General features: G+C 44.0%; 1 protein-coding gene across 1 annotated transcript in view; it reads left to right on the top strand.

Annotated features, from left to right (window-relative positions):
- LOC137334324 (E3 ubiquitin-protein ligase RNF123) overlaps positions 1-21,003 on the top strand; it is a 370,362-nt gene that overhangs the window by 2,118 nt on the left and 347,241 nt on the right. Inside the window, exons 2-7 of the mRNA XM_067999016.1 lie at positions 262-375; positions 4,249-4,333; positions 8,116-8,198; positions 14,962-15,059; positions 15,864-15,918; positions 17,073-17,158. Coding sequence (XP_067855117.1) covers positions 294-375; positions 4,249-4,333; positions 8,116-8,198; positions 14,962-15,059; positions 15,864-15,918; positions 17,073-17,158 — 489 coding nt within the window. The 5' untranslated portion in view covers positions 262-293. The remainder of the gene's footprint in view (positions 1-261; positions 376-4,248; positions 4,334-8,115; positions 8,199-14,961; positions 15,060-15,863; positions 15,919-17,072; positions 17,159-21,003) is intronic.

The following is a 21,003-nucleotide window of genomic DNA, read 5'->3' as shown; positions in this document are numbered from 1 at the left end:
ATGGGCAAAGGATACATTGCTCTTTAAAACAGCTTTGTTGTGAATGCTGTTCATATAATCATCATCCTCAGCCACGTGCTCAGCTCACAACCCTCTGAGTATTAGATAACTGCATCCACCTCAAAACATAGAGTGCAAGTGCTGAAGCTAATGGGATGGATTTGTCTGTTACATATCACGGACTTGATGTGTCTAAACCCACTATGGGTTGGACCACTGGAATTCTCGACTATTCCTCATACTAAATTTGTTCACACACAGATTTACAAGTCACAAAGACTCCGATGTGAAAAATGTCGTCTAAAGGTACCAGCGCGGCCTACTCCAGGAAAAGTTATCGGCTGACCTCTGACACAGAAAAGCCAAAGGTTACAGGTATGTTTGGATCAACTGACGGTCTACAGTTAGTGTAGAAGGTTGAAACCATCAAAATGATGCTAATTAGAATGTGCACATGAATATTCCAACTCCATTAATATTGATAGAGTTTGTCAGGAAAATATATTCTTTGGTAGAAATCTTAAAAATGCGTGAGGGAACAGAGGTTCAAACATTCATATGGCAGCTGTGTCCCATGAGGCTGCTTGGTGGGGAAAGGGATTTTCTCCCCATTGCAGTTCTGGGCCATTGGAATTTAGGTGGCTTGGTGGAATTCTTTACAAGTGGGGAATGAGTTGGCCCATTAAAATCTATTTGAATGGGAGCCGTGTTTGTTTTTCAGCATATATTCACTGCATGGACTGTAATTAGATACAGTATATATCCACTGGCTGTACGGACTGTAATTGTTAGACACAGTATATATTCACTGTTCGTACTGTAATTGTTAGACACAGTATATATTCACTGCATGGACTGTAATTATATACGGTATATGTCCACTGGCTGCATGAGCTGTAATTGTTAGATACGGTATATATCCAATGGCTGCATGGGCTGTAATTGTTAGATACGGTATATATCCACAGGCTGCATGGACTGTAATTAGATACAGTATATATCTACTGGCTATATGGACTGTAATTGTTAGATACAGTGTATAGTCACTATATGGACTGTAATTAGATACAGTATTTATTTACTGGCCGTATGGACTAATAGATACAGTATATATTCACTATGGACTATACTTGTTAGATTATAGTATATATATTTGCAATATGGACTGCAATTGTTCGATACAGTATATATTCACTGGACTGTAATTGTTATTTACAGTATATAGTAACTGTCAATGGACAGTAATTATTTACAGTATTCACTGTCAATGGACAGTAATTGTTAGATACAGTGTATTTTCACTGGACAGTGATTGTTAGGTACAGTATTCATTACATGGACTGTAATTAGGTACAGTGTATATTCACTGTCTATGGACAGTAATTAGGTACAGTATTCACTACATGGACTGTAATTGTTAGGTACAGTGTATATTCACTGGCCGTATGGACTGTAATTGTTAGGTACAGTGTATATTCACTGGCCGTATGGACTGTAATTGTTAGGTACAGTGTATATTCACTGGCCGTATGGACTGTAATTGTTAGATAGTGTTTGTATTCACTGGCCGTGCGGACCAATAGTTAGATACAGTATATATTCGCTGCACGGCCTTTAATTAGATACAGTATATATTCACTGACCGTATGGACTGTAATTGTTAGATACAGTATATAGCCACTGTATGGACTAATTATTAGATACAGTATATATTCACTGACCATATGGAATAATTGTTAAATACTGAATATATACTGTATCATGACTAATTGTTGGTTAGATACAGTATATATTCACTACAGACTGTAATTGTTAGATACAGTATGTACTCACTGGATTGTAATTGTTAAATGCAGTATATATTTGCTGGCCATATGGACTGTAATTATTATAAACAGTAAATATTCCCTGGCCGCATGGGCTGTAATTGTTAGATACAGTATATATTCGCTGGCCCATGGACTGTAATTATTAGATATAAAATATCTTCTCTAGAAATCTGTATCATATAGGGAAAGATATAGGCTGGAGTGTATAACAAGTCAGTAAACTGTTCAGTGGTTCAGGCTCACTTAGAGCACCGGATTGAAGCTTGGGTGTATTATTGGTGGTGTTCAAAGCCTGCCACCAGTTTCTGTCTTGCAATGACACCGCAGCTGTCTTTTCTTAACAGACATTTAAAATCCCAATTAGAGGCAGGAATTTAGGAACCAAGAGTCGAGAGCTGAACCACGCATGGCCTGCTGAAGCAGGTATGTGTGGTGTTCAGGCAAAGTTTAATTTGACTGTTCGATATCAGGGAATACGAGGCTTTGTCTGTAATTGTGACCGTTTGGTTTCAGTCCACATATTGATTGAGGCTGATGGCTGGAGGGGTGGGATATTCCTAGGAGGATTACAGACATGGCGGATGTGTTCTAATTATCCAGTGACTTTATTGCGCCCTGAGTCCGTTTCTGTAACTTGAGTGCAATATTTTATCAATTGTCAATGGCAGTCAGTATTTATTTCTTTATACCCAATGGCTCCAATTAATTAGTAGTACGGTACTGACCAGTTCCGTGAATTCTCCGTGGGTAAGAGTCTCACTGTGGCCATCCTAAATCAGAATATAGTCAGGCTATAGTCTTGGTTAAATTCAAAAGGGAGCTTTTCTTTCCGTTTGAGGGTGATGTCGCTCTTTTTTATATTTGAAGATATATTTCCGTTTCATCCCCTCCCTCTTTGTTCTTGGTTCTTTCTATGTCTCACCGAGGAGGGTGACTCTCATTTTGAATTTCCCCACTGTGGGGAAATGCCTGGCTCCTTTGAAGTTAAGCCACGATGGTGGAGCAAGCAGACAATGATGAAACAGGAAAACTGCAAGTACAGGACTGATGCTAGGAAACACCTCTTCACACAGAGTGATCAGTACTTGAAATAGTCTTCAGGGAGGGGAGTGGAGGCAAAAACTTGGGAGGGATCATTCAAGCAGCAGCTGGAAACTATGGTTGGGGGATTGTAGGTTGCAATGGAAGGATGATCTAGCAGAGCTGAATGGCCCCTTTCACCTGTATTGCTCTTTTGCCTCCTCCCATTCGCTGTGTCGCGAAGATCAACTCAGCATATAGAGGGTTGCAGAGGCAAATATACACCCTGCCCTTCTGTGACTCGCATGCTGAGGCTATAGTGCACTGTGCCACTTCAAAAATGATTGCTGAGAATATGCTGTACTGTACCATTTAAATAATAGCACTGCTTGTGGAATCTGTCTGTGTCCTGACAGGGTCAGTGATCTGATCAATTCACACAGCGAAGCCACTTTCTTACTACCGAATCCCGAGGCTCTCCTGATGGCTTAGTGGGTGAAAGCATTGCCCAGTGTGAAGCTGAGCCACACAGACCAATGTGACGCCAGGATTAATCCTCATTCTGTGCTCAGTTAGTTGATCTCAGCTGGGATGGTAGTATGAGTGCTATACTCTGCTTCTCCTGGGCTAGGGAGAGGACCAGACCCAGCCTCTGATTGCTATGCAGTGACTGAAGTTGGAACAAGTACAGGTCAGACGAGGACATGATTGGGGTTGGCTGTGATGGTGAAGCCTAATGCTTTTTGCCAAGGCTTCTACATAAAGATGGCACTTGGATGAGGTACAATATGGCTACCAGTACCTGTGATCGAGGTGTTAAAAATGTTAAAAGGATTCATTAGGGTAGATACAGAGAAACTATTTCCTTTGATGGGGGAAATCAAGAACAAGGGGACATAAAGTTAGAGCTAGGCCATTTAAGGGGGAAATCAGGAAGCACTTTTTCACACAAAAGGTAGTGGATATCTGAAATTCTCTCCCTCAAAAGGCTGTGGATGCTGGGGGTCAATTGGAACTTTCGACACTGAAATTGATAGATTTTTGTTAGGTAAAGGCATCATGGGATATGGAGCAAAGGGCAGTAAATGGGGTTGAAGTACAGATCAGCCATGATCTAACTGAATGGTGGAATAGGCTCAAGGGGCTGAATGGCCTATTCCTGTTCCTATGTTTCCTACACAGCATGACATGGGAACTGGGGTGGGGGGGGGGGGATGGGAAGAACATTGGGGGTGTGACTGCATTTCAACCAATTGCATTCAGGAGGGAATACGAACATCATAACAGAAATGAATGTGATTGAATATCCATGTGTTTTAGCAGTGAAACTATCAGGTATTTGTCACAATCCAGGCAACTGCCTAACTCCACACTGTTCTGTTTTTTGTTGTTGATGCAGGTTTTGTGAATGACAAGCTTCTCAGCAACTACCTCCACCGTGCCTTCCCCATCTCTGAGAATGCACAGCTGGCTGCTACATCCAGGTACACCCTGTTTAATAAAGTGCATCTATCGACTGTTTCACCTACCTCAGCTGACAGTCAGGTGTGTAGATGTACAGTGCCACCTATGCTTATGGCCAACTCTCTTGTGGCTGCATTTTGCAGTCCCAAGTTACTGACCGCAGTTTAAAATTACCTCCAAGCTGGCAATCGTGTGCTCCATAGTACGACCATTTTATTAGCTCATTCAGTATTGTACTCCATTATATTCCACCTGTATATTATGTTGGGATCAGGAGAGGTGAGCGGAGTTTAAGTACTGGAGCCCAGTTGGACATTAAAATAGGGGAGTGCTTACTGCCAGGCACTAAGTTAAGATATTTAGGCATAATTATGAACTAATAGTTTTGTATAATAAAAATAATGATTCTGCAGCTGAATTTATTGAAATTGATCAGCTTTATACATCAGTACAGATTTCGGGGACACTTTTCAGTGAGAGTATTAAAACAGCAAAGCAATTCAAAGACCTGTCATAGCGGAGACCTGTAGTGACAGCTGTAGAAGCACTACCAATATTTCTGCTGTTAGAAAACCATTTGATATGGCACCGTAATTGGCCTCCCCGTCTCTGGGCTAGGAATGGGAAAAACCTACCAGGGTTCCTGTCCGCATTTACTTTCCAGTTACCCTGTTTGAGAATGCGTGCATGGACAGTGGGCGAGAACAGGATTGGGTTTGGCAATACTTGAACTGCTCTCTAGTTAGGTTGCAGGCACCCTGCTCCTGTCTGTAAGATGTGGAGAGCACTGGGTGTCAGGATGTAAAAGCTCCTATTACTCAGTGTACCCTTGCGTTCTTTGATTGCCGTACAGAGAGCTTGCTAGTGTATCCATGTATGGTTGCCTTTACGGCGTGCAGAGAGCTGGGTGGCAGGCAGGGTGTAAACCCCCCTCCTGTCTCTCCATGTAGCTGCATCTAACCTTGTGTGAGTCGGCAGTCACTAATAATAACCTGGAAGTGCAGCCAGATGAAACAGCTCAGCTTACACAGCCCTTGTGGTGCAGATGTGTCCCAGAAAGATTGTAGCCCCATTCCTTACCTTGTTTTAACTGTGTAGTCAAATTGAAGTCGACCTTTAATAGAGGTTGAGATGTGGACTGCTATTTTTTCCCATTCTCCAATTAGTTCTTTGTCCCTTGTTTTGTTTATCTTCCATCCTTTTTGCTGGCTCTCTTTCTCTGTAACTCCTTCTTTTCTCTCTCTCTCTGTGCTCCGTCTTCAGCATGTCTCCAATGTCTCTCTGGCTCGCACAAATTTTCTATCATTTTCAAAAGCCCAGGAGCAGCAAGCTGACATGTACCAGACTGGGGTTGGGGTGCAGAGAACGTTGGGAGGTGGAGTGTGGTATTGGTGTGTAGGAGGGAGTGGGGCCTGGGAGTTGTGGCAGGATTGGTTATGGGAGCACTGGGTTAGGGCTGGAAGCACACAGTGGGGATTATAGTCTGATGGTGTTTGGGGGCTAGGCACTGGGAGCAGTGAGGGAGAATATGGGAGCAATCTGGGAATGATGAGGGAGGATGACGTGTGCAGATTAAATCAATATATAGTAAAGAAACATCAATTTGCACAACATCAGCTTTGATTAAAAGCTAGAAAATAAGAACCAACTGATGGACAGAAGCTGCACAGTTAATTGTAACAGCAAGGGAGTGGCACAGGGGCATTGGCAGGGCTAGGAGTACAGGTGCTAGGAGTGGGTCTGCCTTTGTGGGGAGTGTGGGAGGCTGGGCACTGGAGTTGCTGTTACAGGAATGGCCAATCTTGGCTTTGTTTTACGTCGACAAAATGTCAAGTTTTTAAAGTCAAGCATTATGCCAGAGAAATATCAGCTGTTTGTGCCAGTATGGAGTGGGCAGCTCGAGCATTGGTAAGGTCGGGACTGTGCAGTAAGGTTGCATGTGTATTGGGGCGGCAGAAACAATGACACAGCTGAGGAGCAGGAGCTCCAGGCTGTAGCTTGACACAAGGCCCAGGCTTCTGAGGGACAAACAGGCCTGCTGATTGCAGCGACTCTCCAGAGGTGGCCCAAAGGGAGCAGCAAGCACCAGTAGGGAGGGAAGGAGATGAAACAGATGGAGGTGTGGCTACAATACCTAGGATGTGGAGATGCCGGTGATGGACTGGGGTTGACAATTGTAAACAATTTTATGTTGTAAAATTGTTTACAATATCTAGGGCAGAGGATGATTGACAGAGAATGGAGAACGGTCATGGCAAAAACAAACAATTTTATTGGATGGATTTGATTGTTTTTCTTTATGGTGGATGCTGGTTGCTTTCAGTGACTGAAATTTGAGCCACTCAGCATGTATAAGTGAAATGAGTGTTTTTAATATGTTTCACACTGTGTAAAATTTGAGTGAATTAGAAAACTTTACACCCCACGGACACCAGACATATGGAAATGTCTGCCCCCCCGTTCCGTTCTACCCCCCTTCCCCCCTCCCCTCCCGTTCCGTTCTACCCCCCTTCCCCCCTTCGCCCTCCCCCTTCCCCTCTCCTTTCACCATGTCCTAATGAAGCACGGAGGAAATTTGTAATATCTAGCTGTATAATTATTCTTGCGAGCGGGTCGTGATTTTCAAAGACATCGCAGCTCAGCATTGCAAGATTATAGGGTTAAAATAGTAATTGATGAAATGAAGATTCACCTGTTAAGTTTCCTATCAGATATCTAATTGACTAAATCTGAACAAATTAAATCGTTTAGTGAAGTTGATTTGAGCTGCACTCTTGATTTTTGTTTTTAAGCTACCTAAAAATTTATCGATAAAAGTTACATAACATAAGAAACCCCCAATAAGCAAATGGTTCAGAATAAAATGCTTCTAGTTACTCATAGAGTAGCCAAAAAAATCTTTAAATCTCTGGAAGATGATTTCTTGCATTGGCCTATTCCTATATCAGGAGCATTGGGCTCAGTTTAGAGTACTTGGTTGTAGGTGAATTATTATTTCTTCTCCTTGCTCTGCTTGATTTTGAGTTGCTTCCTATCCTGTTCCTTTGCTGTACATTCCAGAATTTTTGCATCCTTTCTTTCTCCCCAATGCCTTTGAGACTTCCTTTATCATCCCCATTGGTTTTAATTTGCTGTTTTGTCCTGGGCTAGTTTCTGGGGTAAACTGCCTCTGCAATGCAAATTCAGAGGTTAATTGGTGGGCAAAAAATTCATACCTTTCTTCCAGCAACTTTGTGTTTTACGTTTCACTTGGTTACATTTGAAATCTCTAGTAATCCAATCTAGCAGCACTCAGTTAGGTATTGAGTGACCAGCCATTATATCTAGCGGGGTCTGTATGCCTGAATCTATTTTGCAGAATTGGAATTACACAGTGCTGTTTCTGCAGGACTGGGAAACCTGTCCATTTTGGAACCTTACTTTTGGCTTTGCCCCACCACCCCCCTGCCCCGCCCCAATTTTCTCCCATTCTATCCGGATGCTGGTTCATGCTGCGATACTAATCCATGTGTGTGTGTCACTCTTATGGTGTGCCAGCAAACAATTCACATCACAGCTGAGCCCAATCCTGTCCCAATCTGAAGTCCATGTCCTTCTCCCTAGCCCTGGGACACTGAGGTCAATTGTAGCTCTTTCCCCCTCCCCCATAATGAGATCGGTTTCAAATACATGAGAACGGGAAGCTGTATTAACAATGAGGCATGATGTGCTTTAATGTTACAAACTTGTTCTGTGGTCTAGCTTAAGGTAGAAGAAATGCGTGCTATCTTGGTTATGGTCGTGTGTTGTATGTTTGTTTCAGGAAGCCGCTGAACTTTCAGAATCTGAATGAGCACTTGGATCGGCTCCTGTCTGAAGGACTGGACAATGAGACAGACAATAAAGGTGGGACACGTGGAAATAATGAATGGATTTGTAAAAGGATTGGAATGTGCAATGGGACTTCGTGAGAGAGGGGTGGTAGAACGATTCTTGTAGGCATACGTGGTGGGAAGGCATTTGTTCTTCTGAATGCTGACTTTGTTGCTGAGTCTAGTCACGTGTCACTATGGTAGTGTCTTGGGGGCATGTCTTGCAGAGAGTGATTATCTGAAATGGCCAATTAAAACTCATGATGAGTTCTGTCAATGATTCAGTTTGCAACTCAACTACACAGTGAAAGGTTTCACTCACTGCTCCTGCTGAGAGCTGAACTCAGCTGGGGTGGTTTGGTGGGTACGCTCCAGTTGGCCTTAGCACCACTGGGCTAGGGAAATGAAAATCAGCCATGGTTCCTCCTCCTGATCACTGATTACTGACTCCTGCAAAGTGCACATGTGGATGATGGGCGCTGATAGGTTCAGCTTGGCTGTGGTTCTTTCCATTTTTTTTGCACAATTGGCTCAATAACAGTTTTCATAAGTAGACCATGTTCCTACCAACTGAAACCTGTTTCTTATACCTCCTGATGTGCTGAAAATTGCCCAGCTCTTAACAAGTATCCCAGATCATGGTAGATTGCTTACTGGATTTTACACTGGATGCCCATGCAGAAGTAAATAAACATCACAACATGACATCACAGTGTATAGGCCAAATTTATTTACAATTGGACAATTCAAGAGCGTGATGTCAGGAAAGGACTGAATGTAGTGGACATAGCAAAGGCTACGGGCCCCAACAACATCCCAGCAGTAGTGCTGCAGACCTGTGCTTCAGAACTGGCCGTACCTCTAGCTAAACTGTTCCAGTACAGCTACACTGGTATCTACCTGAAAATGTGGAAAATTGGCCAGGTATGTCCTGTCCACAAAAAGCAGGACAAATCCAACCTGGCCAATACCACCCTATCAGCCTACTCCCAATTATCAGCAAAGTGATGGAAGGAGTCATCAACAGTGCTATCAAGTGGCACTTACTCACCAATAACCTGCTCACCGATGCTCAGTTTGGACCATTCGTCAGGACCACTCGTCTCCAGACCTCATTACAACCGTGGTCCAAACCTGGACAGGAGCTGAATTCCAGAGGTGAGGTGAGAGTGACTGCCCTTGACATCAAGGCAGCATTTGACCAAGTGTGGCATCAAGGAGCCCGCGTAAAATTGAAGTCAATGGGAATCGAGGAAAACTCTCCATTGGTTGGAGTCGTACCTAGCACAAAGGAAGATGGTTGTGGTTGTTGGTGGCTAAACATCTCAGCCCCAGGACATTGCTGCAGGAGTTCCTCAAGCAGCATCCTAGGCCCAACCATCTTCAGCTGCTTCATCAATGACCTTCCCTCCATCATAAGGTCAGAAGTGGGGGATGTTCACTGACGAAGTGTTTAGCTCCATTTGCAATTCTTCAGATAATGAAGCAATCCATGCCCACATGCAGCAAGACTTGGACAACGTCCAGTCTTGGGCTGATGTGGCAAATAACATGCACACTACACAAGTGTCAGGCAATGATCATATTCAACAAGAGAGAGTCGAACCACCTCCCCATAACATTCAACTGCATTACCATTGCCAAGTCCCCCACCAACATTATCCTGGGGCTCACCATTCACCTGAAACTTAACTGGACCAGCCACGTAAATGCCGTGGCCACTAGAGCAGGTCAGAGGCTGGGTATTCTGCGGTGAGTGGCTCACCTCCTAACTCTCTAAAGCCTCTCCATCACCGACAAGACACAAGTCAGGATTCTGATGGAATACCCTCCACTTACCTGGATGGGTACAGCTCTAACAACACTCAAGAAGCTCGACACCATCCAGGACAAAGCAGCCCTCTTGATCGGCACCCCATCCACTGGCTTAAACATCCATCCTCTCCACCATCAGTGCACCCTGACTGCATCGTGTACCATCTACAAGATGCACTGCAGCAACTCACCAAGGGCTCTTCGACAGCATCTCCCAAACCCGTGACCTCCGCCATCTAGAAGGACAACAGCAGCAGGTGCATGGGAACAACACCTTTAAGTTCCCCTCCAAGTCACATACCATCCTGACTTGGGCATATATCACCCGTTCCTCCATTGTTGCTGGGTCAAAATCCTGGAACTCCCTACCTAACAGCATTGCAGGAGAACCTTCACCACAAGGACTGCACTTCTCAAGGAGAAGGCCCACCACCACCTTCTCGATGGCAACTAGGGATGGGCAGTAAATGCCGGCATTTACAGCAACGCCTAAATCTAGATACTGAATAATAATAAAAAAATTCACAGAAGGAGAAGCAAGACGCACAAAGGATTGAGAGATAGGACTAGAGTAAGAAATAGTACAGTGTTAGATGGGATCAGACTGAGAATACAAGAAGGTCTAAGATAGGTTTGCAGTGCATGTATGTAAATGCACAAAGCGTAGTAAACAAGGTTGGTGAGTTGCAGGCGCAATTAGCCACATGGGAATATGATGTTGTGGTGATAACAGAAACCTGGCTCAAGAAAGGCAGGATTGGGTACTAAATATTCCTGGATAGATAGAGAAGGAAAGAAAGGAGGTGGGGTGGCAGTATTGATTAAGGTGAATATTGCAGAGCTGGCGAGAGAGGATGTCCTGGAGGGGTCAGAGTTAAGAAACAATAGAGGTGCCATTACACTACTGGGAGTATTCTATAGGCCACCAACTAGTGGGAAGGAGATAGAGGAGCAAATTTGCAGGGAAATTAGAGATGTGCAAGAACCATAGAGTAGTGATAATGGGGGACTTCAAATATCCTAATATAGACTGGAATAGTAATAGTGTAAAGGGACAAAGAGGGGGAGGAATTTTTGAAGTGTGATCAGGAGAACTTTCTTGACCAGTATGTTTCCGGCCCAACGAGGAAGGAGGCATTGCTGGATCTGGTTCTGGGAAATGAGGCGGGCCAAGTGGAGCAAGTGTCAGTGGGGGAACATTTAGGGAACAGCAATCATAGTATCATAAGGTTTAGATTAGCTATGGATAAGGACAAGGACCACTTTAAAATAAAAATGCTCAATTGGAGGAGGGCCAATTTCAATGGGATGAGAACAGATCTGGCCTGGGTAAATTGGAATCACAGATTGGCAGGCAAAACTGTAATCGAACAATAGGTGGCCTTTAAGGAGGAGATGGTTTGGATACAGTCTAGATACATTCCCACAATGGAGAAAGGTAGGGCAACTAAAACCAGAGCTCCCTGGATAACAAAAAAGGTAGCGAGTAAGGTGAAGCAGAAAAAAGGGGCTTATAACAGATGTCAGGTTGATAATACAAGTGCGAACCAGGCTGAATATAGAAAGTTCAGAGGGGAGGTAAGAAAGGAAATAAGAGGGGCAAAAAGAAAGTATGAGAATAGACTGGTGGCTAACATAAAAGGGAATTCAAAAGTCTTCTATAGGCATATAAATAGTAAATAGTAAGAGCAGGGATGTGTCCAATTATGGACCAAAAAGGAGATATACGCGTGTAGGCAGAGGGTATGGTTGAGGTATTAAATGAGTATTGTGCTTCTGTCTTTACCAAGGAAGAAGACACTGCCAAAGTCACAGTAAGTGAAGAGGTAGTTGAGGTACTGGATGGGCTAAAAATTGATAAAGAGGAGGTACTAGAAAGGCTGGCTGTACTTCAAGTAGATAAGTCATCCGGTCCGGATGGGATACATCCTTGGTTGCTGACGGAAGTAAGGGTGGAAATTGCGGAGGTACTGGCCATAATCTTCCAACCACCCTTAGATACGGGGGTAGTGACAGAGGACTGGAGAATTGCAAATGTTACATCCTTGTTCAAAAAAGGATGTAAGGATAAACCCAGCAACCACAGGCCAGTCAGTTTAACCTCAGCAGTGGGGAAACTTTTAGAAACAATAATCCGGGACAAAATTAACAATCACTTGGACCAGTGTTGATTAATTAAGGAAAGTCAGCACGGATTTGTTAAAGATTTACTAGAATGGTTCCAGAGATGAGGGACTTCAGTTACATGGATAAACTGGAGAAGCTGGGATTGTTCTCCTTAAAGCAGAGAAGTTTGAGAGGAGATTTGATAGAGGTATTCAGAATCATAAGGGGTCTAGACAGAGTAGAGAGAGAGAGAAACTGTTCCCATTGGCTGAGGGGGTCAAGAACCAGAGGACATAGATTTAAGGTGATTGGTAAAAGAACCAAAGGTGACATGAGGAAAAACTTTTTTACACAGCGAGTGGTTGTGATCTGGAATGCACTGCCTGAGTGGGTGCTGGAGGCAGATTCAGTCGTGGCTTTCAAAAGAGAATTGGATAAGTACTTGAAGGGAAAAAATTTGCAGAGCTACCGGGAGGGGCAGGGGAGTGGGATTAGCTGGATTGCTCTTGCAGAGAGCTGGCACGGACTCGACGGTCCGAATGGCAGCCTTCTGTGCTGTAACTACTCTATGGTTCTAAGCAAAGTTACAGAAAAAATACTATACGGCAAAAGTGGTATTTTACAATACTGTAAACTGGGATGTGCGAGAGTGCACTGTTCTCCAAAATCCTTTTGCCAAACTCATGAAATATGGAAGCTGCATTTTGCAATATGAAACTCTGCACGTCCTGAATCATCACCTTCCCTCCCCCCCCCTCCCCCACTGCCTCTGTATTGTCAGACTGCTTGTTTGACATCCAATTTTGGATGAGATGCAAGGTCCTCCAGCTGCACTTTTAGAAAACCAATGCCATCGTTTTTAGCCTCTGGCACAACCACTGATTCCATCCCTTTCCCCAGCCACTGTCTCAGGCTGAACCAGACTGTCCCCAGGTCTCTGTGTCCTATTTGAACCTGAGCTGAGCTTCCGACCCCATATCCTCTCTAACCTCACCTGCCTCCTCCCCAACCTCAGCCAATGAAATCCTGAAATGCTGAAACCCCCCATACCGTGCTTTTGTTACCTCCAGACTCTACTGTTCCAATGCTCTCCTGGCTGGCCTCCCATCCTCCAGCCTTCATAAACTTCAGCTCATCCAAAACTCTGCTGCCCATATCCTGTCTTGCACCAAGTCTCTTGGTTCCCCAAAGCCTCAAATTTAAAATTCTCATCCTTGTGTTTAACACTCTTCTTGGCCTTACCCCTCCCTATCTCTGTAACTCCCTCCATCCCTAAAAACTTCACCCACCCTGATCCACAAACTCTCTGCTCCTCTGACTCTGGCCTGTTGTGTATCCCTCACTCTCTTTGCCCTGCTGTTGATGCCCATGACTTGTCTCCTAGGCCCCACGCACTGGAATTCCCCCCCTAAACCCCACCGCCTCTCCATCTCTCTTCCTTTGAGACCCTCCTTAAACCTCACCTCTTTGACCAAGCTTATGGTCACCCCTCCTAATATCTCCTTTGGCTCGGTCTGTTTTTTCATCGCACCTCAGTAATGCGCCTTGGGATGTTTTTCTATATTAAGGACGCTGTATAAATGGAAGTTGTTTTTGTAACTTGTCAAATGCCAGAATTGCTGACCACTGAGAGTTTTATGTTTTAAGAGTAGTTTCCCCATTGAAGTTCAAAGCAGTTTCTTCAAAGATTGACCTTGGCTAAAAGAATCTCAATAGTGTAACGTCTTAGTGTACAACGGGATGGTTGTCTGGCCCATCTATCTTCATTCATCTCAACCAAATGTTTTTAATACATGCCAGCAGTCAGACTTTATATTGTAGGCTGCCATTATACCAGGATGACTGGAAATACAATAGTCCTGTCTGCCATTAAATCTCAACAATAAGTACATTAAAAATATTTTGTGGCACATGGTGACTGGCCTCTTGGATAAGATGCAGGGAGCTGGACTGCAGCAGTAGTCAATACCTTCAGAAGGGGAGAGAGTTGTCATGCAAAAGCTGCTTTATATTTGTGTTGGTTTAGTGTGAAGAGATTGGCGTCTCTGACGCAGCTTCTTGAGTTTATCCATAGTTCTGCTGCTGGGATAAGAGCCGGATTTAGTAGTATAAACTTGGAAAGCCAGCTCACCAGGTCACAGATGTCGGTCTCAGAATCCCAACTAAAGTGGCGCACTATACAAGTGGCTAAACCCTCCTGATGACATTTGTGCCTGTTCTGCTCCTCCACTCACAAGCATCAAAACAGTGCTCAAGTCTAACTTTTTTTGTATTTGATGATTTAAAAATTGCACGCAGATTGTGTTCAGCCTGCACACGCAGGCAAAATGTAGGCTGTATGAGGCACTAGTGTGCAGCATGTTATAACCAATGACGAATACAGGGACACGATTGAGGAGATGCTTCTAAACCACTCAGCCACCAGAACCCTTTGATTCGATTTGTTTCATGCCAACTGTCTTGTCCTATCTCAGTTGCATCGAGGAGTTGTTTTGACCGTAATCAGGAATATAACATGTCACATCAAGCAATGTAGGTTATCTGTCTAACCCAAGAATGAGTTGCTTTTTTTTTCCAAAATTACTATATTGTCTTTCTCAAACATAATTTTAAATATTTTCAGTGCTAGACTTCAGGGTATCTACTACATGTAAACTACCCGAACCCCTCGATTAGACTCCCAACATTGAACTCACTCCCAAGTATTTGTTATTCTATATATAAACCCCTTGATTAGATTCCAGCCTGTAACTCATTCCCAGGTATCTGTTAATCTGCACATCTATATGTTGTATATTTTTTTTCTGTAATGTTTGGTGTCAATCTGTCCTTGACAATTGCTGACTGATGGTTTGATTGTCGACTCTATATTTCAGATCAAAGTATGGACGGGCGTCTTGGTCCAACCACGGTGGTCCTGGATCACACGAGTGGCTTTGAGGGGTTGCTGCTTGTGGATGATGACTTACTTGGGGTAAGAACTTCAGACCGAGGCTGCTCATTCACCTTATCAGGATTAACTCATTGCCTTCAGAAGAACTTATTTGACATGTTGAATTTTATTTTCTATTTTTGTTTCTCCCCTCGCCTCCTGAACTTGGATTCCTTGTTAGGATACAGTTCCACGGGGTGTGATCACTGCCCAGTACCTCTGCCAAGTGGCCATTATTCCTGTGTGAGATTTGACAGTGAGAGTGGCATGTTGTTGGACTATGGGGTACATCACATTGAGTCCAGTCTTGCCCCACCCAGCATCCACACACTTGTACTTTTAGCAGGAGTTGATGGCTAGTGATCAGAATTGGGAATCCTAGCCAGTTTGCGCAGGGCTGCTGTGGCTAGCTACATTGCCCTGGCTGAGATCAGCTGACTCAACATAGGCTGGGATTGAGCATGAGACCTTCCTGGTATATACCTCTCGGCCATCAGGGGACCTGTACTTCATGTGGTTTAAATAATCTGACTGGAGTTTTGACCTCTAGTCTGTGTATATTTTAGCCTGTCTTTGTTAGGCAGTCTTGGTCTCATTTACTGCCAGACCCTGCTGCTGGAGTGTTCTACTGCTCATTTTGCACTAAGTCTTTGAAGATTATGCTTCACTAATGCTTTTAAAACACTCTGAATCCAGACTGACTGGGTTAACATTCCTTTATTACCACTTTCTTGGTTTCCCTGAGTATTGCCCTCAGCTTACCTGAGAGTTCTGTAATCTTTCCTCTCCCTGCAGCAGACTGTGGCATTGTAGATGCTGACTTGTACTTACTCTGTTCCCTTTTAGGTGGTTGGCCACAGTAATTTCAGCTCAATCAGAGCCACCTCGTGTGTGTACAAAGGTGAGTGTGAAGGGTTCAGGCTGGGCAAGAGCATCAGTTTAATCCTACTGCTGTCAAGAGTCTGACCACATCACATTGTAAGGCATTGCAATTGACTCAGACCAAGATCTGGTCCAGGATTATTTTCTGTGTCTCTCTGCACTCTGGGGCTGCTGCTGGGAATACACCATGATGGGGATTGATGCTGGGTGTGTCTCATTAATGTGGGGATGGGTGCTGGGAATGTTTCATTAATTTGGGGGATTGTTTTGAGAATATCTCATTAATTGGGGGAGGGGGGATGACGTTGGGAGTATCTCATTAATCTGGGAAGGTTGATGAGAACATTTCATTAATCTGGGGGATGAGGTTGCTGGGATGAATGCTGGTATCAGTAGGTACGGTAGTGCAGTGGTTATGTTACTGGACTAGTAATCCAGAGCCCTGGACTAATAATCCAGAGAAGTTGAGTTCAAATCTCACCCCGGCAGTTTGATCATTTGAATTCAGTTTTTAAAAAAGAAACGAACTGAAAGTAAAATATCAGTAAAAGTGAGCGTGCAACTGTTTTACTGTGTAAAGACGTAACTGGTTCACTTATGTCCTCACCCGGTCTGGCCTATATATGACTCCAGTCTAATGTGGTTGACTCTGAACTGTCCTCTGAAGTGGCCTAGCAAGCCACTCAGTTGTATCAAACGGCTACCAGTGGTTCAAGGCGGCCCACCACCACCTTTCTCAGGGCAACTAGAGGTGGGCAATAAATGCTAGCCTTGCCTGTGAAGTCCACATTCCAAGAGTGAACTAAAAATACCTGGGAGCAGTCAGTACAGGATAAACTGCTGCCTAAACAAAAATTATTGGCAATAGGCTCAAACCAATTCTGCTTGCAATCAGATCCAGAAACTGTTTGGCCTGCAGTTAAGCATAAAAATTGTGTCAAATGAATGAGAACCAATTTCACTCTTCTCAATTTTCCCTTTGTAGCTCTCAGCAACAATATCTTCGATAATTCCATGTTTTTAAAGCACCTGCAGCTTGAGATTATGATGGACATGCCTGAACTGTGTGTGAGGCCTTGTGAAGTGATCTAGACCCTTTCTGCTGTTTATTGCTGTTATGATGTCCAGCTCACCTTGCCCTTTGACTGATTCTTGTGTTGTCCTTGGCTACAGGAAAGTGGATGTATGAAGTTCTGATCTCCTCTCAGGGGCTGATGCAGATCGGCTGGTGCACCCTGCATTGCAGGTTTAATCAGGAGGTGAGCCCATGTGTGTCTCGCACCTATGACTGGAGTGGCTGTGAAGTGTTTTGATAAGTGGGATTCGCTAACTCAACAACAACTTACATTTATATAGCACCTTTAACGTAGTAAAATGTCCCAAGGCGCTTCACAGCAGCATAATCAGTCATAATTGGACACCGCACCACATAAGGTGGTATTAGGACAGGTGACGATAAGCTTGGTCAAAGAGGTAAGTTTTAAGGAGAGTCTTGCAGGAGGAGAGAGAGAGGTGGAGAGGTTTAGGGAGGGAATTCCAGAGCCTAGGGTCTAGATAGCTGAAGGCATGGCTGCCATTGGTGGGATGAATGAAATTGGAGATGCACAAGAGGCCAGAATTGGAGGAGCGCAGAGATCTCGGTGGGTTGTAGGGCTGGAGGAGGTTAGAGATAGGGAGGGGTCAGGCCATGGAGGGATTTGAACACAAGGATGAGAATTTTAAATTCGAGGTGTTCCTGGACTGGGAGCCAATGTAGATCAGCGAGCACAGGTGTGATGGGTGAATGGAACTTGCTGTGAGTTAGGATATGGGCAGCAGAGATTTGGATGAGCTGAAGTTTACTCTTCAACTGTAATTCATTCTGTAATGAGCCAAAGGTAGCTGGAGGGTGGCCACCTCACCGGTTAATGTGGAGTGGACTGGCTGTACGCTAATCATTTTTTGCTGTCCACTGACTCCTTGGGTTGTCTTTGGTTGCCAGAAGTTTATTTTCTCTCCCACATAATTTGTCTCTGGCTTGCTTTCAGGCTTTTCACTTTCTGTTGTCATCTGAGCTTTTCACCCCCCTTGAATGTAAGATTTCTCCTAACCCACCAAACCCTCAATGCTTGCTATCACTTCCAGTGCAAAATAGAACAAATGGTCGAATTTCATTTGGGCAAAACAGTATTCTTCATGTCCCATTTAAAGGGATTCCCTTTAGGAAAGGTGGGGGAGGTGAAAATTCTAACATTTTGTTAACTTTCCAGGAATACAGCTCCAGGAAATGGAGAAGTGTGACTGTTTCACATACATTGGGGATTCCTCGGAGCTGATTAACTCTCACGCACTGTTTCACCGGGATTACTGGGAGCTGTGTCTAACTGTGCTTAACTCACACATTGTTTTACTGGGAGCTGTGATTAACGTATACACTGTTTCACCGGGATTACTGGGAGCTGTGACTGATAGAGGAGGGACATAATGTTTTTGGCTATATATACCACGCAGAGCTAGTATATAATAAAGGAAAAATAGGGAGTTTGGAAATCTGGTTGGAGATAAAATCTTAGCGGAAAACCTGGATTCGAAGACTAGGTTGGGAGTAGAAAGGAGAGCAGCAGCAGTATTAAAGGAGTTAGGAAAGAGATTAATAAGCAGGACCTCAAAGGTAGTAATCTCCGGATTACTCCTGGTGCCACGCACTAACGAGTATAGAAATAGGAGGATAGAGAAGATGAATGTGTGGCTGGAGAGGTGGTGCACAAGGGAGGGCTTTAGATTCCTGGGGCATTGGGACCGGTTCTGGGGGAAGTGGGACCTGTACAAGCCGGATGGGTTGCACCTCAACAGGGCCACGACCAATATCCTCGCTGGGAGGTTTGCTAGTGCTGTTGAGGGTTTAAACTATCTTGGCAGGGGGATGGGAACCTGAGCGTAGATTGAGAAGGGAGAGAAGCAGAGCTGGAAATGGAAGGCAGAAAATTAGTAAGTGAGTTTGGAAGGCAGAGGAAACAAAGGTTAGAAACTAGGCAACAAAGGAGTTTGGCAGTGCTTAATGGTATATACTCCTTGCATTGAAGTATAGTGAATAAGGCAGATGAGCTAAGGGCACAGATAGTGGAAGTACAATATCTTAGCTATTACTGAAACATGGCTTAAATAGGGGCAGGAATGGCAGCTCAACGTTACTGGTTACAGGGTTTTCAGACATGATAGGGGGACATAAAAGGAGGGGGGGCAATATTGGTTAAAGAAACAATTACGGCTGTGAGGAGGGATGATATGTTAGAAGGATCATCAAATGAGGCCATATGGGTTGAGCTAAAGAAAAAAAAAGGGACAATCACCCTGCTGGGAGTGTACTATAGACTCTCAAACAGAGGGAGATAGAAGGGCAAATATGTAGGCAAATTTCTTAGAAGTGCAATAACAATAGGGCAGTAAGAGGGGATTTCAACAACCCTGATATTAACTGGGATACAATCAGTGCAAAAGGTATAGAGGGTGCAGAATTCTTAAATTGCATTCAGGAGAACTTTTTTAGCCAGTACGTAGCAAGCCCAACAAGAGAGGGGGCAGTTCTGGATCTAGTTTTAGGGAATGAAGCTGGGCAGGTGGAAGGAGTATCAGTGGGAGAGCATTTTGGTGGTAGTGATCATAATTCAATTAGATTTAGCATAGTTATGGAAAAGGACAGAGATAGAACAGGAGTAAAAGTTCTCAATTGGGGAAAGGCCAATTTTACTAAGCTGAGAAATGATTTAGCAAAAGTGGACTGGAAACAGCTACTTGAAGGTAAATCAGTGTCAGAGCAGTGGGAGGCATTCAAGGGGTGCAGAGTAAACATATTCCCAAAAGGAAAAAAGGTGGGACTGCCAAATCTAGAGCCCCCTGGATGACAAGGAGCATACAGGGTAAGATAAGGCAAAAAAGGAAAGCTTATGTCAGACACCGAGAGCTCAATATTGTAGAAAGCCTAGCAGAGTATAGAAAGTGCAGCGGTGAAATTACAAAGGAAATTAGGAAAGCAAAGAGAGGGCATGAAAAAATACTGGCAAGTAAAATCAAGGAAAACCCAAAAATGTTTAGCATCTTTGGAAGTAGATAAATCACCAGGCCCGGATGAAATGTACCCCAGGCTGCTAAGAGAAGCAAGGGAGGAAATAGCAGAGACTCTGACCATCATTTTCCAATCGTCCCTGGCTATAGGCGTGATGCCGGAGGATTGGAGGACTGCTAACGTTGTCCGTTGTTTAAAAAGGGAGAAAGGGATAGACCGAGTAATTATAGGCCAATCAGTCTAACCTCGGTGGTGGGCAAATTATTGGAATCAATTCTGAGGGACAGCATAAATGGTCATTTAGAAAAGCACGGGATAATAGAGGACAGTCGGCACGGATTTGTTAAGGGAAGGTCGTGTCTGACTAACTTGATTGAATTTTTTGAGCTGGTTACAAGGAGGATCGATGGGGGTAATGTACATAGATTTTAGCAAGGCTTTTGACAAGGTCCCACGTGGCAGACTGATCAAAAAAGCAAAAGCCCATGGGATCTAAGGGAAAGTGGCAAGCTGGATCCAAAATTGGCTCAGTGGCAGGAAGCAAAGGGTAATGGTTGACGGGTATTTTTGTGACTGGAAGGCTGTTGCAAGGCTCAGTACTAGGTCCCTTGCTTTTTGTAGTATAAATAATTTGGACTTGAATGTGGGGGGCTTGATCAAGAAGTTTGCAGATGATACAAAAATTGGCCGTGTGATTGATAGTGAGGAGGAAAGCTGTAGACTGCAGGAAGATATCAATGGTCAGGTGGACAGAAAAGTGGAAAATGGAATTCAATCCAGAGAAGCGTGAGGTAATGCATTTGGGGAGGGCAAACAAGGCAAGGGAATACACAATAAATGGGAGGATACTGAGAGGTGTAGAGGAACAAAGGGACCTTGGAGTGCTTGTCCACTGATCCATGAAGGTAGCAGGACAGGTAGATAAGGTGGTTAAAAAGGCATATGGGATACTTTCCTTTACTAGCCGAGGCATAGAATATAAGAGCAGGGAGGTTATGCTAGAACTGTATAAAACATTGGTTAGGCCACAGCTTGAGTACTTGAGTACAGTTCTGGTCACCA

The sequence above is a fragment of the Heptranchias perlo genome, chromosome 17 (genome assembly GCF_035084215.1).
Source record: "Heptranchias perlo isolate sHepPer1 chromosome 17, sHepPer1.hap1, whole genome shotgun sequence".
Classification (NCBI taxonomy): Eukaryota; Metazoa; Chordata; class Chondrichthyes; order Hexanchiformes; family Hexanchidae; genus Heptranchias; species Heptranchias perlo.
The sequence above is the reverse complement of the archived record's forward strand: the minus strand, read 5'-3'. Positions and strand labels throughout refer to the sequence as shown.